This window comes from Gambusia affinis, linkage group LG19 (genome assembly GCF_019740435.1).
Source record: "Gambusia affinis linkage group LG19, SWU_Gaff_1.0, whole genome shotgun sequence".
Lineage (NCBI taxonomy): Eukaryota > Metazoa > Chordata > Actinopteri > Cyprinodontiformes > Poeciliidae > Gambusia > Gambusia affinis.
The window spans coordinates 4,671,607-4,697,253 of NC_057886.1; the positions used below are offsets into that span (position 1 = coordinate 4,671,607).

Here is a 25,647-nt window from a genome sequence, read left to right on the forward strand (position 1 = left end):
AGGGGGCGCTGTTGAGTCGTACAGCAACGCTCAGAAAGACTGAGACGGGAGGGGGGGGGTTGTAGGAAAAAAACCAACCGGGTAGGTCGCTCTTTGTTTCTGGTTAGGGGGAAAACCAAAAGGCGCTGCCTCCGGTCAGAACCCAAATATCAACATTCAAACTCTCGTGTAAGTACTTTAAGTCTTTCTGTCTGTATGAGGACACTTTTAGCTATGTTTTAGTGCTTTTGTTTGGGTATACTTTAGCTTTAGTGCGGGGTTTTCTAGAGAGAAAAAGCCTGACCGACATTACAGTGGCGCGGCAGAGTGCAATGAATGAAAATTGGTTTAGGAGAAGAACGGAGCGGTGAGCCAAGAGTACGGGAGGCGCGTTGGATCAATCAGCTTCCACAATGAGTGATGCTCCAACTTTTCACGCGTCGCCTTATCTCATCAAATATATTACCAAAAAAAACGTCGTTTTTCTTACTTTTTTGGCCTGGCACAGCATGGCCGGGGAAGGCTAGCCGAACTAGCTCGCTAGCATGTTAGCAGCTTCTAATGTGTTGCTTCAGAGTTTTTTATTAAATTGCTCTGAGTCGGGCGGTGTTTTTGTAGCTTCTGTGATATTTAAACACTTATTTTTGACTGAACTATGTGTACCGTTGGTATAAATAAGCTGGTTGAACATTTAGTCAATGCTGAGGTTCAGACAAAGGGTTTAAATAGTGTCATAGTAACCTTATCTGTGAAAGCCGGCTGGGCCTAGCTAACATAAGCAATGTCTGAAACAGTTTAAATGGGTGAAAACAGGCACCGACTCGTCCATGTAAACACAGCAACAACAGAGGGGGGGCATGTTTCTTGACTTTATTTCTAAAACTCGTCAGTTTGTAGCTTATTTGAATAAAAAATGGCCCCTTAGTTTGTTCGCCTATTGTTATGTTGCACAAAGGGACATTTAAATAACTTCTATCATATTTCCTTTAACCCTGAACTTGTAGATTCAGCTACGTTGCCCTAGCAACTGTCCACTTGTCAAGTTTACAGTTATGGAGACGTTTAGAAACTGACACGACCCCATTAAAAACATGAACCATCTCATTTTATGTTTATGATAAATCTAAAGCTAAGTGTTAAAGATGTGTGGATTATTCTTTAGGAGTGCGCTGTAAAAAATACTTATTTAACACAAAGTATTCTAAAATTCATATCTGGAGAAACTTTGAGTAGGAAAGAATCAGCCTGTTGGTAACAGGGTTCCTGTGAAGATGGATTTTTATTTTTTTGACCGACAAAAAAAAAAATTCTAGGTGTGAAGAAGTATGGTGGGGAAATAGAGCCATTTCCAGATTTTATTCCCTATTTGTATGATTAAAAAAATCCATCTTTAGACCTGCCAGTTTATACACCTGTCTGTTTCCCTCCCTCCAATCTTTGTATTGAGAACCTGCAGAAATACCTACCATAAATTCAGAGAGAAATTTTCAGTTTATTCTTCAAAAATGGCTATAAATCAACAGAGAATGTTAGAATTTTGAAGAAACTTTTTGTGTCTTCACGGGACAGTGTCATGTAAAATTGACCTTTTTTAGCTTTATAACATGCTTTTGTATAACGTATATTGTTATTTCCTCATGAAAAACATACCTGGAGTGTTTCCTTAAGCGTTTCATGCATGTTTGAGAAATCCTTGAATCACCCAGTGATAAACATTCACCTGTGCAAAACACCAGAGTGGACTGAGCTCCTTCAGACTAGCCAAACGCAATTAGCAAACACCTGGAGGAACTGCATATCTGCAGAGCTCATTATAGGAGCTACTTCTCAGTGAAATGCTGATTAAAAACGTTGTTAAAGGGTTAATAGAGGTTTGATGCTGCGATGACTTTCTGAAGATGGAGTTTCATAAAGAATAGGAGCTTCGTAAAGAGACAGAGGCCCAATTGAAAGTGTCAAATTACAAAGTCAAATTTATTTCAAGTCATATTTGATATATAGCATTTTTACACTAACTGCTACTTGATTATCCTTAAAATGGCAGCATGTGCCCAGAAAATACATAATAAGAGACAAAATGGATGCCGTAGTGCTGTTATTTTTATGCTCCACTATATTAATAATCTCGATAAACCTTTTTGGTTTTTAGTCACTCTAATCTTATCTTCTTCTCTAGGGGTACAAATTTCCGCTGTGCGTTTCCAGCTCCTCTTGAGAGATGTCGACCCCCGACCCACCGATGGGAGGGACGCCGCGGCCCGGTCCCTCCCCGGGCCCGGGACCATCTCCAGGAGGCATGATGGGCCCCAGCCCCGGGCCCTCGCCGGGCTCGGCCCACAGCATGATGGGGCCCAGCCCGGGGCCGCCCGGCTCCGGCCACCCTCACCCCCCACAGGGACCCTCAGGATATCCTCAGGACAACATGCACCAGATGCACAAAGTATAAATGATTTCTTCTTTTTTTAAAAAACAAAACAACAATAGTTTTTTCTTTTCCTAGTGTTTTTTAAAGCACACTTCTCTGTCATTAATAATGTTAAACATATGCATGTGATAAATATTCAAATTCTCAGTTGATAATTTCCGTCTTTATAAATATCTGGAACAGCCAATGGACCCCATGCACGATAAGGGGATGCCTGATGACCCTCGCTATGGTCAAATGAAGGGTATGGGCATGAGGCCTGGTGGACACAGCGGTATGGGACCGCCCCCCAGCCCAATGGACCAACATTCCCAGGGTAACTGCTCTCCATCTAGTAGTTTCTCATTAGCTGTATATTTATCAGTGACGTGCGGTGAGGGGAGGCATGTGAGGCAGAGCCTCACCTGTCATAATGGAAAAATATGATGGTAAAATAATTTATATTGCTGTTTTCACCCTGTGTTTTGTATTATAAGGTATTTATTTTTTATTTAGCTTAACCAATTCTGATTATTTTTTCTTCATAATCGCTGAATTTTCCCATTCAAATCCTCGGAAGCGCAGCAGGTGAGGCAGCAGTGAGCTGAGCATCACCTGGTATTGCGCAACCTCTCACTAAATGCACTGGCTCCTATTCTATAGGAGCATGTTCCTCCTGTCTGAACATCATCAATAAAATGGCTAAAAAACATTTACTATATGAACTGATTTTCCATAATTTAGCTTATGTATATAATCCACAGTGTTTTTTGTCACCAACTGTGTGTGTAACGTGTTTTGTGCGCTGAGTAACGATCAGAAACGGCAGAGAACAGATTCGAGGTGAGGCAGGCAGTTCTCTTGCCTCATGGCAGGGGGCGCTCATGATCCCAGACGTTGAGACTCCATAACTGCAGAGTAAGAGACAGTAACAGCGAGATGGGCATACAGTAACGTGCAGCGATGTATTTATAGTTTATAGTACAGCAATCACTTATTAAAATAAACATTAAGCCTAAAACCATACTACTGCAACGGACTGAGTGTTCTGCTCTTTGTGTGGGAAATATTTCAGTGCTTTTTTAGGGGTGTTGTCAGTTGCTATGGCAACAAATCTGTGTGTAGCCCGGCCAATGCAGAGAGCGAGAAGGAAGTGGTTTTGAGTTGTACTTTAACAGTCTTTCTCTTTGCTGTGGAGCAAAGCACGAAATTAATAATATCTACATGTCCAAGTTTGACCGAGTTAACAGCATCGCGGCTATGGATGACATGTAGAAGAATTGTCTTTTTGCCCACATGTGCGAAATTTCCTTATGAAATTTCCTACAACATGCAGATGATCAGATATACATCTGTATATCTGATTATGATTAAGTCGGCATCGATGTATCGATACGATAAACCGTAGGGGTCCATAGGCTTATGCCGTCTTTTTAACATCTCTGGTTTGTGACGGCGTAGCAGGAAGACTCCCCCAGCAGCTAGTAGTAAGCAGCTTACAGCCACGGCTAACTCCGGGAGCCCAGGTAGAAAAGACTTTTTCCTAGAGTCTAAAAGACTTTTTTTTTTACTCCAGAATGCAGCCACAGTATGTCCAAAAGAAAATACATAAGTGCAATCATTTCAGAGGCTGATAATCTCCCCACTCAGCTCCTGGATCACTGTTGAAACTTTGACTTTTATGTCAAATCCACATGAATCAAATGACAGAAACTCATTTTCTCACTGCGTCTTTGATTCATTTTGTCCAGCTGTAGACTCTAAGTCTCTGTCCAATCAGAGTCAGGTGTTGTGTAGTTGGTGCTTTTAATCAGTCTTCAGTTAATTAACTCTAAGTCTATGGAACACAAAATGTCACTAAAATCTCTCTGTCCTTCTAAAATCTTTCAGAAAATCATAAAAGTGCATTGAATCGTATCGAATTGTATTGTTTGCCAAGTATTGTGATTCATATCATATCGTGATCAGAATATAGTGTAGTGTATTGTGAGATTATTGTATCGCTACACTCCTAATATGTTTTTATATGTGTGTGTGTGGGTGTAAGTAAACACAATCACAGTTGCCCCCCGCACATTTCTAGTTTAGATCATTGTGTGGTTTGATTTTTACATCGGAGGGAGTATGAAACAATATCTGCTCTTCATCCTGCCAGCCTGTATCAAGGAGAAACAGGTGCTTTAGAGTGTGTGTGTGTGTGTGAACTCATCCGACCTGTTTCTCCTCCTCTGCTGGTGTGGATTTGGCAGAGAGGTGGAGTGTTTTATGGGAGTTAGCTTTCAGGAAACAACAATCACAGATGCATCTACAGTGCCCTGCTACAGTATTCACAGTTTATCTCAGTAAAACCCTTCATGTGTTTTATTGACATTTTCTGTGATAATTGTGGAAGCAATCTAGCAAACTTCTCGGAAAAATCTGAAAAGCTAAGCGTTATAAAACAAGTTTTGTTCCTGTTGCCATAAGCTACCAAAATTCCATTTAGCATTGTTTCTATTTCATTTTTGTATTTTTTTTTAATGTGTTTTCTTTTATAGTTTTTAATATTTTAAACTATTGAGCATTTAGAATTGTGTTATGTTCATTGTTGTGTCGATTCAAAGCTTCCGGTCAGGTCTTTACATTCCCGCGTTTCTGGTTCTTGCGTATATCTGACGCACCAGCGACATTCGCTAACAGCGATGGACGACAAAGCTGCTTTTCTTCGCTCACTGGAGGTTCTTTTCTACTTCGAAAACTGATTTGATTGGACGCTGAAAAAGACCATCATTGTGTTCAAGTCGTGTCAAAAGGAGTTAGTCTCAGCTAAAGTGGCATCTCAGTGCTAAACATGTAGCTGCAGCACAAAACATCACCAATGGTAATGTCAACATCCACAGTCCACATTTCTAAAGAAGTTCCATGAATGGTCAGGGGTTTGAACACCTGGAAGCACCAATCTGATGGATGAATAACCTAAATGATACATGAGAATTATCTTTGTTGTTGAGCTCGTTTGTCTATTTATCCAATAATTTATCAGCAAAAATAGTCTTTCAATTGAGAATGTTGCTTATTTTGTCTATATGGTTTTCAATTGAAATGTGATTAATTAGGGACCCTGCAATTAACTCAATTAAAAAGTTTAATAGAGTCCGCCCACTAATGTTTAATGGTTTCGCAATGATAATTTACAATGTGATGATCCGAAACATAAAATCCCAATAAGTGACGTTGAAATTTGTGGCTGTGATATGATGAAATGTGAACGAACTCAATATATTTTCAGTGTGATGGTATTTTGTCTTTTGGACTTCCACACTGAAGAGGAAAGAAACAAGATTTAACAGTTTAGAGTTTTAAATGTTTTAAAGTTTGGACCTGATTAGAGTTATCTTGTTCTTTTTCAAAAATATTTTATTTGTCCCAAAGGAGAAACTAAATGTTTTTGTAACTCAGATAAATTCTAAAGCAAAAGTTCCTCTTTTTTTTTTTTTTTTCTGTGACATTTCATTCAAGTCTTTCTCCCGCCTTGTCCCTGTTGCTAGGATACCCCTCTCCGTTGGGCGGCTCGGAGCACGCACCCAGCCCCGTCCCGGCCAACGGTCCCCCCTCCGGAGCCGGTCCCATGGAGGGCAGCGGGGACCCCGCTCAGAGCATGGGCCAACCCAACCGGGCCGGGCCCCCGGGTCCCAGTGGGCCGCCGGGGCCGGGGGTCGGACCGGGCGCCGCCGGCGGATCCACCCCTTTCAACCAGAACCAGCTGCACCAACTCAGGGCCCAAATTATGGCTTATAAGATGCTGGCGCGCAATCACCCGATCCCAGAGCACCTGCAGCTGGCCGTGCAGGGCAAGAGGCCCATGCCTGGGATGCAGCAGCAGCAGCCGCCCCCCATGCCCAACATGCCGCCCTCTGCCGGGCCTGGGGGTGGCCCACCTGCGGGACCAGGACCGGGACCAGGACCGGGACCAGCTCAGACCAACTACAACAGACCTCATGGTGAGCAAACGAAGACCAACACAAGATATGGTATTTATTTAGTAACAGGGAAACTTTGAACCCAAATGGTTGTTTTTAAGATGTATTGTTGGAGGCGCACCGATCTGATATCAATATCTGTATCAGTCCTGATATTGAAAATAATTCTATGATTAGGTATTGGTAGCAAAGTGTCAAATCCAAAAGGGCAGATCTATTCGGTCTAATTCTATGCTTTGTGGTCTGAACCACATTATGCTTTATTCCCTCATGAATAAATTCCCCATTGCACTTTCTGAATCATTTGAAAGGTTTGTTCCACTTGTTTTTGTTAAAGTAAATACCGGAGTATTTACTTTACACTGGTTATCTACTCCTAACTGCACTGACCGCACAAATGAAAGTTGTTTTATATATTTGGCCAAGCTTTTGAAGGTTTTGGTGTATTTAAATGTGACATACTGGTGGAGAGTTAGCAAATACATTTGTAACTCAGTGCATTTATGTGAGTGTTTATAAAAAAAAAAAAAAAAAAAGAAATGTTTTAGGTAAATTCTGCTGATTTTCTGTTTCAGGTTGGTATCGGCCAATGCTAAAGCGCAGTTATTGGTATCGGTATCGAAAGTGAAAAAAAGTGGATCGGTGCATCCTTACTGATTATCTATCAAAATGAAGGTAAATATTGTATTTTTTTTTCTTATTTTAGGGATGGTAGGTCCCAACATGGCGCCACCCGGACCCGCAGGAGTTCCTCCTGCTATGCAAGGCCAGCCTGCCAACGGACCACCCAAATCATGGCCTGAAGGTAAACCCACTCTTAACTCCAAGTGTTTGAACCTTTTTATTATTTTCTTATTCCTCTGCATTTCTGTGACAAAACAGGTCGATGCTTCTCAGGGATCTACATTCAGTTAGAAAAAAATAATTAAAAGCGAAGATTTAAGAAAAGAAACTGGCGTGAAACTGGACAAAATGCATCACGATTCATTTCATGTGCTAAAATAAAAATGAATTCTTCCTTTCCAGGACCAATGGTGAACGCCGCTGCCCCATCCAATCCTCCCCAGAAGTTGATTCCCCCCCAGCCCACCGGCAGACCCTCACCCGCCCCGCCCTCCGTGCCTCCAGCTGCCTCCCCGGTGATGCCCCCGCAGACGCAGTCGCCGGGGCAACCTGCGCAGCTCCCTCCCATGATGCTGCACCAGAAGCAGAACCGCATCACCCCTATCCAGAAGCCCCACGGGCTGGACCCGGTGGAGATCCTCCAGGAGAGAGAGTACAGGTGAGGAGGGCGGAGGGGCCGATATGGAGCAGCACAACTCCATGTCGTCCTCATGGCTGTGGCCTGTTGAGCTCGACTCTTTGTCTGGGATTGTGAAGAGACATGAGAGGTGCAGGATATGTGGGAGGCTCCGGCCGCCGGTGAAATACCACAACTCTTATGGTTTTTTCACTTTCTTTTCCCCAAGCATTCTGCTATCATTGTTTATTTCTATTAGGAGTGAACTGGATCGTCTCCAAGCAAACAGACTACACAGTTACACCTTCTGCATTGGATTGCTAGTTATGTTGTAGGCAGTGATGTCAGTAACGCGTTAGTTTGTAACGCGTTACTGACGTCGGACCACTTTTTTCAGTAACGAGTAATCTAACGCGTTGCTATTTCAAATCCAGTAGTCAGACTACAGTTAGGCTACTTATCAAAATCATTTTTGCATTACTGTGCGTTACTATCTTCTTTTGTTATTTAATCGTATTTCCTCTACTCGTCTTGTCGAGTGACCGACGTCTCTATGTGACAGAAATGTAAACAATGGAGGGAGATGCGCATTTTGTTGGTGGAAAAACTGGAACCATTTTGAGTTTCTGTCGCCAAGTCATATTATTACAAACAGCTTTGGGCTTTTTTTTTTTTTAAAGTCGCTTGCAAATTTAATGAGTGGCGGGTTGCACCTTTTTGGGCTCGTTTTTGAACGTGAAGTTGCTCATTTGGGCTTTGGAATAAGCAGAGACTCATAATAAATCCCAGAATTTGTCCGTCATGAAGGTAGTTTTAGTCAGTCTCTCCCTGTCCATCATTTCCCTGATGATTCGTCCCGCTGTGTCTTTGTTAATGTCAAGTTAATATGTTACCTCTGAATGACGTCGAGCTTCGCGTTGCGCTTCAGAAAACTAGAAACATCGAGACCAATATGAACAGCGCAATAAACGTGAAAACAGCCACGAATGAACGTGTCCGTTGCCAATAATTATAATGGCAACTTAACGCCATTATAATTATTAATATTAAGATAAATGTCGCAAATCTGTGCAGCTATCTTAGCTGTGGAGCTGCAGGAGGAGCTCTGTGCGCTGTGACACCAAACGCAGGGCCGTAACGCAGAACCTGGAGGCTGGGCGGGGGAGGGGGGCTTTAAAATCCTTCTTAGAGTTTTCCAGACAACAGTGGACCACACAAATTACTCACGTTTTTTATTTTTTTTTGTACTGTTTTTTTCCACAGTCTCCTCTTCAGTTCAGCCTTATCAGTGGAGACACATTGTTGATGTTACCATTATAAAATAAATTACAATTAAGTATTGACAAAGATCAATGTGATTTTCACAGGAGGTGGAGCGTTGTTGTTAACAGCTGCTGAAAGTAACTAAAAAGTTACTTTTAATGTAATTTAGTTACTCTCAAGTCAAGTAGTCAGTAATATAACTAAGTTACTTTTTCAAGGAGTAATCAGTAGTCCGATTATAGTTACTTTTTCAAAGTAACTATGCCATCACTGGTTGTATGACTGGAGGTTATTTTCTAGGAATGACACACAGAACAGAATTCACCACAGAACAAAGCAGAGAAACACTCAAAAAGCTCTTTGCTGATGTTCCAGAACCAACATGTCAAATTTAAAGGTTCTTTAAGCTTTGCTTGAATTTAAAATGTAATTTTGTTCGAACAGATTTAGGCAGAAGTTTTGTGAATAAAGTTGTGCTTGAGTCAAAAACTGAAGAAAGAACAGGAAGTACACTTCTAAGAGACAAAATAAAGTTTAGTAAATGTAGGGATCGTCCACGATTACTGTCCAAATGTCCAAATCATGGAGGGTTCTAAAAGTCTCAAGTTTAGAGACTTTTATAATGCAACAGAAAGTTTGGGCCTTTATTGTTGTACCGAAAATGGAAAAAAATTAGCTGGTTCTTCTTGGTTTCAGGCTACAAGCTCGTATTGTTCACCGCATCCAGGAGCTGGAGCATCTGCCTGGCTCGCTTGCCGGTGATCTGAGGACAAAGGCCACCATCGAGCTCAAGGCTCTGAGGCTGCTTACGTTCCAGAGACAGGTACACCGTTACAATACCGGCTTTATCATCATGATTTGTTTCTAGCAAGTTGTTTAATTTAATTTAATTTTTTTGCCTACAGCTGCGTCAAGAGGTGGTGGCTTGCATGCGTCGGGACACGGCCTTGGAAACCGCCCTGAACGCCAAAGCCTACAAGCGCAGCAAGCGTCAGTCTCTACGAGAGGCCCGGATCACAGAGAAGCTGGAGAAACAGCAGAAGATCGAACAAGAGCGAAAACGTCGCCAGAAACACCAGGTAGAGAAGCTGTCATCAATTAATGCCAGAGCTGCTGCAGGTTTATATGCAGCTACAAGAAGAAGCTACAAAGAAGTTGGATGTGAGGTTGACTAAAGACAGAAAAATGAAAAACCATTTAAAGAGTTTTGGGCTTTATATGGAGTCTGGACAAATGGCAGAGTTTAAAGTCAAGTTCTAGACAACTGTGGGAAAAGAACAGAATGGAATTTCTGGCATCGATCAGTCGAGTTATCTATTCATCTGATCTGTCTCATCTATCTAATCTATGTACCAGCTAGCTAGCTAGTTATATATATCGATCTAGCTGGCTAGCTATCTTCTTGCCTAGCTAGCAGACTATCTGGTTAGCCATTTGTCCAGATAGCATAGTCGCTGTTTATCTGGATACCTTCTGACTACTTATTTATCTATCTGGTCAGTTAGCTAGCTGTCTATCTGGTTAAGTAGCTAGCTAGCTATATGTTTGTCTATCTGGAAATCTAGCTATATATCTTTCGACATAGCTATCTACCTAGCTGTCTGGCTGGGTAGCTAATTGTCTTTCCGGTTAGCGGTCTATTTGGTTAGCTATATATCTGACTATCTATCCATCTGGCTAGCATGCTGTCTATGTATTTATCTGGTTAGGATACTAGCTAACTATCTGGCTAGCTAGCTATCGGGTTAACATACTAGCTAAGTATATGGCTACAATACTAGCTATGTATCTGGCTTTCCAACCATCAAAAACATATGAAATCTCAGGGATTTTAAGTCTGATGGCGGTCATGGTGAATCTTTCTGAACCATAGGATTGGTTTGTGTCTTTCTCCTGACAGGAATACCTCAACAGCATCCTCCAGCATGCCAAGGACTTTAAAGAATACCACCGCTCCATCACAGCCAAGATCCAGAAGGCCACCAAGGCTGTGACTACCTATCACGCCAACACCGAGCGTGAGCAGAAGAAGGAGAACGAGCGCATCGAAAAGGAGAGAATGCGGAGGCTGATGGTGAGACTTTTTTTTTTTTTTTACCAAACACCTGATGGTCCGAAAAGTCCGAGTTGAGCTCACTCTGAACATTCCCCCAGGCTGAGGATGAGGAGGGCTACCGGAAGCTCATCGACCAGAAGAAGGACAAACGCCTGGCCTACCTGCTGCAGCAGACCGACGAGTACGTGGCCAACCTCACGGAGTTGGTGCGCGCCCACAAGGCGGCACAAGCTCTCAAGGAGAAGAAAAAGAAGAAGAAAAAGAAGGTTAATGTCGCCTCTGGCAATGTCTGACCTTTGAGGTTGTGGTATTGTTTCTCACAATTATTCTGTGTTTGTTTTAAGAAGCCAGACGCCAATGAAGGCGGTGCGCCTGCTATGGGGCCTGATGGAGAGGTGAGCTTAGAGGAAAACCTTTGTTTGTTCCCAATGGGCCACCGTCTCCATTACCAGCCCAGCGTTTTGATTCTTCTTCCCTCTGCTACTAGCCTCTAGACGAAACCAGTCAGATGAGCGACCTGCCAGTGAAGGTCATCCACGTGGACAGCGGGAAGATCCTGACAGGCGTCGATGCACCCAAGGCTGGCCAGTTGGAAGCCTGGTTGGAAATGAACCCTGGGTAATTATCATGGCGCGCTTGCTTTCTAAAAAAAAAAAAAAGAGGCAAACTTTTTGTGATCATGCCTCATTTCAGTTTTCTTTTCAAGGTGTATGACACAATATTTCCTCATATATAAACACACTGGAAGATAAAATAAGTACAGGATTATGACCATCTCCAACTATGGAAAGTGACCAAAATGTGGGCTTTCTGATTGTAAAAAAAAAAAAAGGGGATATTTTAGGTTTCCAAGGAAACCGCAGATTTTTTTCCTTGATTTTCTTGGGTTTTTTTCCCATGACCAGCGAGTCACCGACGGAAAAATTTCCTCAAGATTTTTCATATTCATTAATTCATCGCAAACCAGCCAAGTAATGCTAATCTAAAAATACTTGTTTTAACTTTTTAAAAATGAGATTGCAGTTTTGGCAAAAGCTCAAAATATAATTTCATAAATGCAAACGCTTGTTAAAGTAAAGAAACAAACAGACATGCAGTAATCAGGTTTGTCCCTTCCAAGACCGATTCCCAGAACTATTTGAGGCGTGACTTACTTATTAATTCATATCTACGGTACCATACATAATACATAAATCAATAGTAAGATATCGATGAAAACTTTATTACTCAGTGAAACATTACATAGATTAATTACACACAGACAGATGCTTGACAGCTTTTTTTTCCTGCTAATTATGATGATTTTCCTCTCGCAGGCAACAAAAACACATTTAAAATTGGAATATTAAATAAAAAAAGCACCAATTTTTTTAAATGTTCAAATTAACATTCAAATTGTAGTTGTAATAAAACACGAATGAGTACCTGCTTTTAGGTCATTTTCAAAAGGTCCCTATAATCTGACAAACCGGCCTCACCTGAATGCATTCTGAAAATGACGGCAAACGTTAGAATAAAAGGTATAGAAGAAAATCGGAATTGGTTTGGCGCATTTCTGATAAATACTTTTGAATCTGTTGTTGTTTATCAGTTTATTGTAATCTGTCTACAAAACAAATGTTTGGTGGGTCAAGCTCCAAAACTGGCCAACGGGTTTTCAGTTTGGACATATCCAGTGACCAGCTGAGGAAATATTGGCTGATTGATCGACTCATCGGTTCTTATCAGATCAGTTTGCTGTTGCGGTCACTTCAATAACGGAACGTTGCGCTTTCCCTGCAGCTACGAAGTGGCGCCGCGTTCAGACAGCGAGGACAGCGGTTCAGAAGACGAAGAGGAGGAAGATGAGGTACGTACCATTTGCCTCCATATAAAACGGTAAAAGGGGTTCGCTTCTGGCGCTCACTGTTTAAAAAAGCAACAAAACAAAACTTGTTGCCAGGACGACGCAGAGGACCAGCCTCAGCCCACGACAGCTCCAACTGAGGAGAAGAAGAAGATTCCAGACCCCGACAGCGAAGACGTTTCGGAAGTTGACGTCCAGCACATCATAGAGTAACGGCTAACGTTTAGCTCCGCCTCCTCTGGCTCATTTCCGCGCGTCGACGACTCGCTTTTCACTCGAGCTGCTGTTTTCTCTCCCAGGCACGCCAAGCAGGACGTCGACGACGAATACGGCAGCGCCAGCTTCAACCGAGGCCTGCAGTCGTACTACGCCGTGGCGCACGCCGTCACCGAGAAAGTGGACAAGCAGTCCTCTCTGATGGTCAACGGGATGCTCAAGCAGTACCAGGTAAAGCGTCTACCGCCGACTGCGACGCGGCTGATTAAAAAAGAAATGGTTGGGCGGGGCTGACTGTGCCGGCCGTCAGATTAAAGGTCTGGAGTGGCTGGTGTCACTTTACAACAACAACCTGAACGGCATCCTGGCCGACGAGATGGGCCTGGGGAAGACCATCCAGACCATCGCCCTCATCACGTACCTCATGGAGCTCAAGCGCATCAACGGGCCCTTCCTCATCATCGTACCGCTCTCGTAAGCCTCGGCGCCACCAGATTTAACGTTTCACCGGTGACGACTGTCCAGGTGACTCTTCCCAACAGAAAGCAATCTCTTCTGTTTCAGGACTTTATCGAACTGGGTGTACGAGTTTGACAAATGGGCCCCGTCAGTGGTGAAAGTCTCCTACAAGGTAAGGCGTTGCTCGGTTACCGTTTCCTCCGCCTTGTGAACGGTTCGAGCTCCGTTTCCTGAACCTGTTCCGGTCCCTTCCAGGGCTCCCCACAGGCTCGCCGCGCGTTTGTTCCCATCCTGCGAAGCGGGAAGTTCAACGTGCTGCTCACCACGTACGAGTACATCATCAAAGACAAGCAGATCTTAGCCAAGGTAACGGCAATCTGTTTCTAGCATTTACAAAGTGTGGATTGTATTTGTATCCAGTCTCTAATAGCATGTAGAAGCAGCTCTGGATGAAAGTCTTCTGGTTTGTGTCTCTACTAGTTTGTCCCGTCTGCAAACTGATAGTTTTGTTCATTTTACTACGTAAAGTAGCCGGAGCTCAATCTGATTGGTTGGAGACCGCCTGTAAACATAAATTACTACTTTATGGTTACTAGGTCTGTACTTTGATTAGGCCGTTCTTGCACATGACCTATATGACAGTTGTAGCTCTGGTTCGTTAGTCATCGGGTTCTCTGAAGTATTTGGAGAAAACCAACCAGACTGCGATTAGCTAACCTGTCCCTCCTAAAGCAATCAGAGTGTGTCCGCGTCCTCAAAGAGTCTTAAATAGTCTTAAATTCAGGTATCAAAAACGGAATCCTTAAAATCCCAGAAAACCTGCTGAGCTCATTGGTAGGAGCGCGAGGGCCGCCATCCAGCGGCTCGCTGTGCTTTAGAGTTAAAAAATGTTTAAAGTTGACAGGAAATCTGAAAATGTCACCTGATAATTATTGGATTATTGGAAGACTGGATGATTAATACCTAAACACAACCTATAAAGTCTAAAAAAAAAGACAAACATGCAAAAAAAAAAAAATAGTAAATTGAAACCTTTAAACAGAATTTTGGTGATGATAATAACAATGATTTTGAGTCCAGAGCTAATAAATGTGGATCTTCACACTTGCAGCACTTTGTACAGATTCATAAGGTTGAAATCTAAAGGGTACAAACCGCTCTGCTCTGACATCATCGTTCCCCCGCAGATCCGCTGGAAGTACATGATCGTGGACGAGGGCCACCGCATGAAGAACCACCACTGCAAGCTGACGCAGGTGCTGAACACGCACTACCTGGCGCCGCGGCGCCTCCTGCTGACGGGGACGCCGCTGCAGAACAAGCTGCCCGAGCTCTGGGCCCTGCTCAACTTCCTGCTGCCCACCATCTTCAAGAGCTGCAGCACCTTCGAGCAGTGGTTCAACGCTCCGTTCGCCATGACCGGGGAAAAGGTCAGTCAGGTCTATCAACCTTTGACACGCCATGGCCGCCCCGACGGCATCAGCCTCAGGCTGGGGACCCCCTTTAAAAACTCACCGACTATTCTACAAAATATATAAAGAAACATCAACTTTGAATGTTTTTCAGTCTCTATTCAATGGTTTTTACATTCATTTAACATAAATGCTAACCCATTCAGGGTGAGGACCAAATAATCAAACACTCACAAACCACCCAGCTTGAAACTGACCTCACATCAACACAACATCTAAATACACACAACCTGAAATGAACTCAAGAAATTTTTTTAATAAACTAAATAAGTCAAGAGCCGATCTGCGTGCTGGTGAAATGTTGTCATTACAAAAACTATAAGTTCTGCAATTCATCCCACGAAACTGAAAAATATTCTTGCAAACGTGAGTTTCTCCGATCGTATAAGAACTCCTGACGTCGTTTTCTTTCCACCTTCAGCTTTTCTTTTGAGTAACGCACTATTATGTTTGTAAACGCAATTATTTGGTAAGGTAGCTGAACGCTTTGAGCTCATCTTGCAGCAAATAATAGTACAAATAAAATAATAAAACCAAAAAAAGTAAAAAATTATTTTTCTAATTATTCTAAAATAATTATTGCTTATTTCACCAGTTATGAAACAAGCAATAAATTCCAATAAATTTTGCCAAATTCCGTCATCAAGCAAACACACACACATCAAATTTGTTGATCGATGTTCCATTTACTACTAAACAACGGAAACTCTGAACATTTGGCTTTTAGCTTTTATTTCAAGGAACTCTGCCTTTTGGAAGTTTGTTCCAGTTTAAGAAGCTAATCCAGCACCAGTAAATGTCGTTTGACCACAAAGGTGGACCTGAACGAAGAGGAGACCATCCTGATCATCCGACGTCTGCACAAGGTGCTCCGCCCGTTCCTGCTGCGCCGGCTTAAGAAAGAGGTGGAGGCCCAGCTGCCGGAGAAGGTAACCATAGAAACATGAAAACACATAGAAAACCTGTTATTTAGTTATATGTTCTAATATGTGTTTGTTTTTTGTTTGTTTTTTTTAATCTCTCCTGTTCGGTCGCCATAGGTGGAGTACGTGATCAAGTGCGACATGTCGGCTCTGCAGAGAGTTCTGTACCGCCACATGCAGGCCAAAGGCGTCCTGCTGACCGACGGCTCGGAAAAAGACAAGAAGGTAACGCCATCGTTTTGTAAGAACAAAAACAAAACAAAAAAAACTACAGGGTTTGTACTTTGAAATCCTTAAAAATGCTTCAATCTTAGTTTGTTTAGTTGGTTCCGCTTAAAGTTCTTGGAAGTGCTTCATATTCAAACTGTACAGTTTTGTAATAAAGTCCAATTTAAAGCCTAAATTTGTAAAAGCGTTTCAGTTGAAAACAGATGTTCTCATACACCTAATAAAGAGGGTTTTTTTCCTCACTGATTGAGCATTTTTTAGTTTATATTAGAATATTTATTAATCTTAATGGCTCAATCAGATATTGATCTGTTCACTTGAAATAAAGCTTATTTTGAGTTAAACCACATTTTATTATTATTTTGTTCTCACATCGGTCAGGTGCTTGAGAGCATTTTCAAAACATAACGTTTTGTTATATTATAGAGTATTTTTTTTCCTGATGTCTACCACAAGACGTTATTGATAACAGCAATAACTAATATCAAACAATAGTGAATTGAAACAGGTTTTTTTTTTTAGTTTTTTTTATTTCGATCATTTATTGTTTTGGAAAAGTTTGACAACTTAACTAGAAAATGCTTGAAAAGTGTTTGGGAAAAATGTTGAAATAGAACTAAAATAGGAGATATTTGGCAAACTACAGGTTTCATTTGTGTTTCTAATGTTTTCAGGGTAAAGGCGGGACGAAGACCCTGATGAACACCATCATGCAGCTGAGGAAGATTTGCAACCACCCCTACATGTTCCAGCACATCGAGGCATGAAGCTGCAGAAACGGCGACCATCTGTAAACACACCCACGTTTCTGGAATCCTAAAGTTTCACGTTTTATCCGCAGGAGTCCTTTTCCGAGCATCTCGGCTTTTCCGGAGGAATCGTGACTGGGTATTTACAGCTAAACTCTCATTCCTCGTGCATGAATGTGTATGTATATTTGACGACTGACTGTTTTTATTGGTATGTGTTTGTTTGTTAGCCCTGATCTGTACCGTGCCTCGGGCAAGTTCGAGCTGCTGGATCGCATCCTGCCCAAGCTGAGAGCCACCAAACACAAAGTGCTGCTTTTCTGCCAGATGACGTCGCTCATGACCATCATGGAGGACTACTTCGCTTACCGCAATTTCAAATACCTGCGTTTGGATGGTAAAAAAAAAAAAAAAAAGTAACTTTATGTGCAAAAATAAACCTGTGACATCAAAAGGTTTGTTTTTGTTTCTAGAAATTCAATCCCAAAAAAAAAAATCATAATACAAAGATTTATTAAATATAGGTCAATACAGTTTGAACATTAATTTGAGTGAAAATCAAAATTCAGTTCCTCAGATACTTATTAATTAACTATTAATTTGAATTAAGGTCATTTTTGTTTTAAAACTAAATATAGGTTATGTTACAAAGTATATGATTATTAGGAAACTGAAAGGTCATTGCTGGTTAGTTTTCTGCAGCCATTGAAATTGATAGAAAGTTGAGTGGAAGGAAAAAATGTGGCAGAAAGCTTAGGTGAGACTCCATGACACCCAAGAAGTGCTTCACCACATTAATGCAGTAATTTTGTTTTTTTTAATGTTCTGTGCTATGTTTGAACAAAATAGTGTTATTATTAATTTTATTTTTATTATTATTACTTAATTCATTCAAACGGAGCCCTCACCTACTATTGGTTGGATATGCTGTATGCAAATACGGTAGGCCAAAATTTCTGGATTAAAGCTCTTTAAAATAAAATTAAAATCTGAACTAAATATGTCACTCTTTAATGAGTGCATATGGGATTATTCTTAGCTTTACTTACTCTAGTAAATTAACCGAACTATCTTTAGATCTATTCAGATAAAATATAATAAACAAAATAAATGTAATGTGGCGTGAAATCACTTTTCTCTGCGATCCTTATCCGGAGTAGTGTGAAAAATCACTAGATAAAACACAATTGGAAAAAAAAAGAGAAAAGAATAAAGCTGAAGTGATTAAAAAGTATGAGAAATGGCTGAAAATGTTCAGAACGATGTTCCTTTATCAGCCCTATGTTGGAATTTGGATGTTTTGTTTTGTTTTCTCCTACGTGTTTTTATTTCTGGCCCCTAAGGAACCACCAAAGCAGAAGACCGCGGCATGTTGCTGAAAACCTTCAACGACCCGGCCTCAGAGTACTTTGTGTTCTTGCTGAGCACCAGGGCAGGAGGCCTGGGGCTGAACCTGCAGTCTGCCGACACCGTCATCATCTTCGACAGCGACTGGAACCCTCACCAGGTGAAGCACAGGACCGCAGAATCACAGGAAGCGGTCTAAGCCAATCATTCTGCTTTGCAGCAGTAACAACCACTGGAGAAGATGCTGTAATACAGGGCTGTGGCGATACACTAATCTCACGATAATATTCTGCTCACAATACGATATATATCATGGTATTCAGCAAACGATATGATTCGATACATTTTTAAGATTTTCTGAAAGATTTTAGAGGGACAGAATGATTTTGGTGACATTCTGTGTCTGAACCACAGACTTTGATTGAATTAATTGGACCGATGGTGTAATACTGGTGTAATAAATTTTGTTTTTGTTACACATTTGCTTTGTTAAAATGTTGTGTGGCTTTGTGTATATGGTTATGCAGAAAATGTTTTTTTTTGTCTTATTCACTTATATTAGATAATGTAATTTATCTATTTTATTATTTAATTAATTGTAGCTGGTTGTTTCATGTGATTTTAATGTACATGTGCAACTGAGCAAAAACTGTCATGTGATAGCTGTCATTTAATTCATGTGGATTTGAGGTAAAACGCAAAGTAGGATTTAATGTATCAATACTCGCAGATGACAAATTGATACTTTCTGAGGAAAGAAAATCCAGAAATATTGTGGAATTGATAAAATTACACAGCTCTAGTGTTGTAATAATAATAATAACTAAGATGGTTTTGGTACAAGAGGCCTCTGACAATCTCATGACATGCTAACAGCTCAGTATTCAGGCAGCAGAGGCGATATTTGATAGCAACAAGTCCAGGATGACACAATCGGTTGTTAGCTAGCAATGCTAATCCAATGCTCCATTTTAAATCTCTCTTATTCCGACTTCAAGATTTTCTCGTGTCTGAACCGATGTTCTTCTCTGCGCTTTCGTCACAGGATCTTCAGGCTCAAGACAGAGCGCACCGCATCGGGCAACAAAACGAGGTGCGCGTGCTCCGCCTTTGCACCGTCAACAGTGTGGAGGAAAAGATCCTGGCGGCGGCCAAGTACAAGCTGAACGTGGACCAGAAGGTCATCCAAGCCGGCATGTTCGACCAGAAATCCTCTGGCTACGAGCGGCGAGCCTTTCTGCAGGCCATCCTGGAGCACGAGGAGCAGGACGAGGTCAGGAACTAGTCTTTCCGCGAGGAGTCTGTTCATCCCTAGAAAGTCTTAATAAGTCTGAAGTTCGTGTATCTATATAAAGGAGGCCTGACACAATAACAAATTTTGCCAGATGACAAATTGCCCCAGCAAGTATTGCGATTAACGATAATATTGTCATTTTGACATCATTTTCAAGTGTTACAACAACGGCATAATAACGAATGTTTGCCCTCTCAAAGACTATTATAGTTTAACTTTTTGAAGAACACTTAATTCTGAAATTTTAAGATATTTTCAATATCTAAAATCAGTAAATAAAATGGAAATAAAAACCAAATGCAACTGAAATCATAAACTGGATTATAATGTCTCTGTAAGCAATATTTTAATTGGAAAGATGATGTGAGCTTACATTTAATTTATCAAGCAATTAATGGATAAATTGCTTATTGCAACGGGCTTAGTCTAAGGTTAAAGCTTTAAAAAGTCTTTAATTTATGTAGTTAAAGTCAAGGCCTTAAAATCTCTTAAATCCACTTAAAAAAATATAAGTTGGCCTTAAATTTGCTCATCACAGGTCTTAAATTTAGTCCTAAAAGGCCTATTTACACACATATATTGCATGCAATTTTTTTTTCTCACTGGACTTTTTTGTCAGGACAACATTTGAGTTGTGTGCAGACATCTTCTGTCCATTCTGTAGCTCGAGCTGCTGGAGGTTAACATTAATTAGCTTCTAGTTAGCTGGTCAATTGCTAGCTAGCTTTTTTTTATGTCAATCATGTGTTGGATTCGAGTAACAAATGACTCAAATCATTTGTTACTCGAATGATTAACATTTGAGTAGCTAACTAAGCTGTGTTAGTTAGCTAAACACAGCTAACTAGCTGCTAATATACCCTTGCTAACTAGACAGCTAACTATTTTTTTGCGTGAAGAGTACATTTATTAGTTTGCTGCTCCCTTCTGTTGCTGTACCATGAGGTTCTTTGTGCATTTTCGTCAAAAAATCTTGGTCTTGTTGCTGTAAAAAATCCGTGATTTTCTGTTGTGATACAGGCCTTACATTTCATTTGTAACGGTTTAGAAAAGAGTCTTAAAGAGCCTTAAGTTTGAGTTGGTGAAACGTGCAGAAGCCCTGTGCAAGAAATGAAAGAAAAATCCTTTTGTTTGCAGGAGGAGGACGAGGTGCCAGACGATGAGACCGTCAATCAGATGATTGCAAGAAGTGAAGAAGAGTTTGAGCTTTTCATGGTAAGTTTAGGTTCTTTTTTTTTCTTTTTTTTTCCTGAGTTAGTCACTGATATTTGTGGAGTTGGATTCTAATCCGTCCCGCTTGGTCTGCAGCGAATGGACCTGGACAGGCGCCGCGAGGACGCCCGCAACCCCAAGAGGAAGCCGCGCCTGATGGAGGAGGACGACATGCCAGGCTGGATCTTGAAGGACGACGCCGAGGTGGAGAGGCTGACCTGCGAGGAGGAGGAGGAGAAGATGTTCGGCCGCGGCTCTCGTCAGCGCAAAGAGGTGGACTACAGCGACTCGCTGACCGAGAAGCAGTGGCTCAAGGTGGGACAGAGCGGGGAAAACCTCCGGGGTTTCAGACCGGGTTTGAAGACGACCTTCTGACTCGCCGCTCCCCTCCTCCTTTAGGCCATAGAAGAAGGAAACCTGGAGGACATAGAGGAGGAGGTGCGGCACAAAAAGACGACCAGGAAACGGAAGAGAGAGCGCGACCACGACGGCAGTCCGGCCACGCCCAGCTCCAGCCACCGCGGGCGGGACAAGGACGACAGCGGGAAGAAGGCCAAGAAACGCGGCCGGCCGCCGGCGGAGAAGCTCTCCCCCAACCCGCCGTCCCTCACCAAGAAGATGAAGAAGATCGTCGACGCCGTCGTCAAATACAAAGACGGGTAAGACCGGCGGAACGCCACCAGGTCAGAGGAAGCCTCATGGTTGTTACCACCGTTCATGCGTTCAAGTATTTGGAGCTCAGAACTAGAACTGCTGCAAAAAAGTTACACGAAGAATTAAAACAAGCTCAATAGTTTCCAGTTGCTTGATTTATGTGTTTTTTTTCTTTCTCTCTTTCCACTAAAAACTGGATGATAAAAGTCTTCAGTCTGGTGCTTTGGTCTCAGCTAGACCTTTTTTTTTTTTTTTTTGAAGGAGAGTTTTGTTCACAGAGACTTTATGATTCATTTTATTTGTTGTTTCGGTTGTTTTGTTTATTTCTATTTAAAATGGCTTCCAATTTCAGTGTGAAATATTCACTGCAATTTAAAGTTTATTAATCTCTGAGAATCTGTTCTTGTGTTAGTATGCAACATATTCCCTGAAAATGGTCTCAAATCGACAATATCATCGTTTATCGCGATAACTTCTGGGACAGAATTCATTGCGACAGATCTAGTCAAAACCAAGATTTTTGTGACCGTTTCCAATCTCCAGTTATTCAGGTTTCAGGTCTACAGATTTCTCTAGAAGAACAATAATTAAGAAAGTAAATTACAACATGGTCCACAAGTTATTTGGCCCGACACCCTACGCCACCCGACATTCTGTCTTTTATTTTTAGCCGACATGTTGGTCCTGACCGACGCAGACCGGTCGTTGTCCACGCTGTAGGCTGAAGCTCTGGTTTCCTCCCTGCAGTAATGGCCGCCAGCTGAGCGAGGTCTTCATCCAGCTGCCGTCTCGTAAGGAGCTGCCGGAGTACTACGAGCTGATCCGCAAACCGGTGGACTTCAAGAAGATCAAGGTGAGGAAGAAACACGGAACGGCTTTCGCGTTTCCCTCCTCTTTGCTCCTCCTCCCGTTCACTCTCTCCGCTCCTCCCTGCTGCCTCCAGGAGCGGATCCGCAGTCACAAGTACCGCAACCTCAACGACCTGGAGAAGGACGTGATGCTGCTGTGTCAGAACGCCCAGACCTTTAACTTGGAGGGCTCTCTGGTGAGATCCGTCGCCAACCCCTCGCCCTCGTTTTCCCGTCCCGATTTAAAAGTGTCAACGGCGACTCTTCCAGATCTACGAGGACTCCATCGTGCTCCAGTCTGTCTTCACCAGCGTGAGGCAGAAGATCGAGAAGGACGACGAGAGCGAGGGAGAGGAGAGCGAGGAGGAAGAGGAGGAGATGGACGAAGGCTCCGAGTCTGAATGTGAGAGAGAGAGAGAGTGAGCAGAGATTAAAGCACCGATTTGGATTTTTTTTTCTTCACGTCTTCGTGTTTTCTCCCCGTCAGCTCGATCGGTGAAGGTGAAGATCAAGCTGAGCCGGAAGGACAAGGGCGACCGAGGGGGCAAAGGTCAGAGGCGGAGGGGCCGCGGCTCCCGGGCCAAACCCGTCGTCAGCGACGACGACAGCGAGGACGACCAGGAGGAGGTGAGGGAGACGCTGGAGACCGGGTTAACCTGATCTGGATAAGAGACGGAAAAGAAAATGGAGGACAGGAAACTATTCCCTGAGTCAATGTCCTTCTTTTCCTTCCTCAGTGTTTTTTTCTTTCCTCCTCCTCTCTGCACTTCTTTTCTCCCATTTTTCATTCCTTTCTGCACTTTTTACTCAAATCCTTCAACCCTCCTCATCGTCTTTCCTTCATTCATTCTAATCGTCTTTCTTTTGTTTCGTTTCTCTTTCTGACCTTTTATTTTGTTTGTTCTTACTTTCTTTCTGTTTCACTTTTTGTTTTTCTTCTTTATTCCTTTTTCTTTCTTTACATATCAGCCTTTCTCTCTATTCCTTTCTTTTGCCTCTCTTTGTTCTCTCTCATGTCTTTTTTACTCTTTTTGCATTGTTCTCTTTCTTTCTGCTCTTAGGCCTTTCGTTTCCTTTCTGCCTTTCGTTCTGAAATTCTTTTGCCTTTTCGTTTTTTCTTCCTTCCTGTCCTTCATTCTTTAGGCCCTTGTTCCTTTCTTCCTTGTTCAAACATCTGCTGTAAATGTACAGGAAGTTGTCATATTTCCATCTCCAAAGGACAGGGTCAGGGCAATCAGTATGATTGAAAGCTGTAGGAATGTGAGTGAGAAAAAGTCTGGGCTCATGTTGAAATGCAGAAACCTTGTTTTGTAGTAGAACATGAATCTCTGTTTAGATTGTTTTGTATGGAAAGCAGTAAACGTCTCGTTTCTCTCTGCAGGAGCGTTCAGCCAGTGGCAGTGAGGATGATTGAAGCGAACCCCGTCGCTTCACTTGACTTTATATTTCACTAGACGCTGCAAGGAGGCGGCCAGAGGAGAGAACTAGTTTTACCTAGACGGGCTGATTTTTAGTGTCACAGTCAGCATTTAAGTACACCATTAATTAAAAAAAAATATGAACGCTATGAACCATCTATTTCATATTTAAACCATATCCAATAATGAATGGTAGTGTCTTCTTTTTTTTTTTTTTTCCCCTTTTCCTGTAAGTGGAACCTTGACAGAGCCTGAGTCATCATGGACAGATCGTGGACAAACAAACCAGCTGTGGTTTTGTTGTTAATTCTTCCGTTTTTTTTATTATTATTAATTTTTTTTAAAATTAGAATTCAAAGTGACATAAATTTTTTGTCGTCGTCTTTGTCCAGACAAAGCGTACTGCATTCCTTCAAAGTCCCTTTTGGATGCATGTTTGTGGAAATGCGCCTGGATGTTTTCGTCACTGTGTTTAATTTAATGACGAGGACAGGAACGCGGTACGTCCCGCCGCCGCCGCCGCCTCCCGCTCAGGTCACATTCAGTAAAGGGGAGAGCGGGTTGGGGGGGACAGGACCCGTTTCTCGTGTCACTGGATTCCATAAAGTACAATAAAGACGTCTCAATTCATTGGTTGTCGTTATTACCCCTGATCTGTTGCGTCACGCTGTCGTCTTCAGAAGTTGCCGGATGTAATTTAAAGGTGGTTAAGAGGACATCAGTGAATGAACCACAACTTTTTATTTATTTTTTTTCTTATGAAGGATATGTTAGGGGGCAGACGGAGAACAAACCAAGGCCAATATTAAAATAAAATTATTATTGAAAATAAAACAAAGGCTACAATCCAACAGCATTTTTAAAAGGCAGTATTTCGTGTTTTCCAGTCATAGTGCCATCTTAGAGCACAATAAAGAAACTGTTACCTGCAACTGTTGTCAAGTTGCAGGTAATATATATATATATATATATATATATATATATATATATTACCTGCAACTTGACATATATATGTCAAATGTGTACAAAAGCCTATTAAAGCCACTGTAGGTAGAAAAAGACTCACAAAAACATTGGATTTTCTGGGGGGGAAAAACGTGCAAATTTCCGAGTTTGAAAAGTTTAACATTTTGCTCTATAGTTCTGGAGCAACGACTGAAAAGGCCTGATCTCTGAGATTCGCCCTGTTTTTTTGGTACATACAGACTTCTCCTTGCATTGACTCCATCTGTCCACTAGGAGGCCCCGTGAGAGCATGCTATAGCATCCTCATCGCTTCTACGGCCTTCCGCCTTTTTCCCAGTCCTTCATTTCTAACAGCAGGCTCTGTTGCATTGTGTTGAAAGAGGACTCCTGTCTCGCAACACCAGTTCTCAGCTGAGTCCTGTGGACTTAATTTTTGTCACACGCAAAGAACAAAACCGCTGGAGCTCATGTGAAAATGCTGGTGCCTACTCTTCCGACCAGTTTAAGTTTTGCGCTATATATATTTCATTAGTCTCTGCGTTTCCATTGTCTATTAATTGCGCAATTTGACATTTTGAAAATAAGTTAACTTAATGGACATGCGCTCTTTAAAAAAAACAACAAAAACGTGTTTTTCTTAGTTTATGGCTCTAAGGTGAGGTTTTTCTTTTTTCTTGTTTTGTGGAGCGGGTTGCCGATATCGAAATTGGCTTATTGGAAGCACTTTCCGCGTCATAACAGTCACATGATCAACGACCGGATGTTGTCACTGGCACAAACTACTAAGAAGACGATGACAGGAAGTTGTAGGAGAATGATGGCGCTACATGTTTTTTTAATGACATCTTGTTAAACTTATTCATGTTTGATTTTTTTGTGGGCTCTAGTGTCCCTTATATGACAGTAGGTTGAGGGGGGAGGTGGAGAAGGGAAGACATGCGGCAAATGTCGTCGGGAATCGAACGGGCGTCGGCCGCGCCGAGGATTCAAGGCCTCCAAACGTGGGTCACGCTATCCCCTACGCCACCACAGCACGCCCTATTCATGTTTGATTTTAATTGCGCTTCTTCAATGGAAACACAGCATATTTATTTTGAGATTAGCAGAATATTGC

The 25,647-nt window shown here is 42.0% G+C and overlaps 1 protein-coding gene across 1 annotated transcript; it reads left to right on the plus strand.

Annotated features, from left to right (window-relative positions):
- The first annotated feature begins 6 nt into the window (after positions 1–6).
- smarca4a (SWI/SNF related, matrix associated, actin dependent regulator of chromatin, subfamily a, member 4a) lies at positions 7–24,197 on the plus strand. Its single transcript, XM_044100492.1, has 34 exons — positions 7–168; positions 2,156–2,419; positions 2,588–2,720; positions 5,911–6,363; positions 7,049–7,147; positions 7,369–7,624; positions 9,542–9,668; positions 9,751–9,924; positions 10,746–10,919; positions 11,000–11,167; positions 11,246–11,296; positions 11,389–11,519; positions 12,684–12,750; positions 12,844–12,956; positions 13,047–13,194; positions 13,274–13,437; positions 13,528–13,594; positions 13,678–13,788; positions 14,610–14,852; positions 15,710–15,823; positions 15,935–16,042; positions 16,720–16,806; positions 16,887–16,933; positions 17,025–17,191; positions 18,138–18,301; positions 19,187–19,414; positions 20,573–20,650; positions 20,744–20,962; positions 21,047–21,306; positions 22,049–22,154; positions 22,245–22,346; positions 22,420–22,552; positions 22,637–22,776; positions 23,531–24,197. Exons 2-34 carry the CDS (start codon positions 2,198–2,200, stop codon positions 23,561–23,563), a joined length of 4,887 nt encoding a protein of 1,628 aa, XP_043956427.1. The 5' UTR covers positions 7–168; positions 2,156–2,197; the 3' UTR covers positions 23,564–24,197.
- The last annotated feature ends 1,450 nt before the right edge of the window (positions 24,198–25,647 follow it).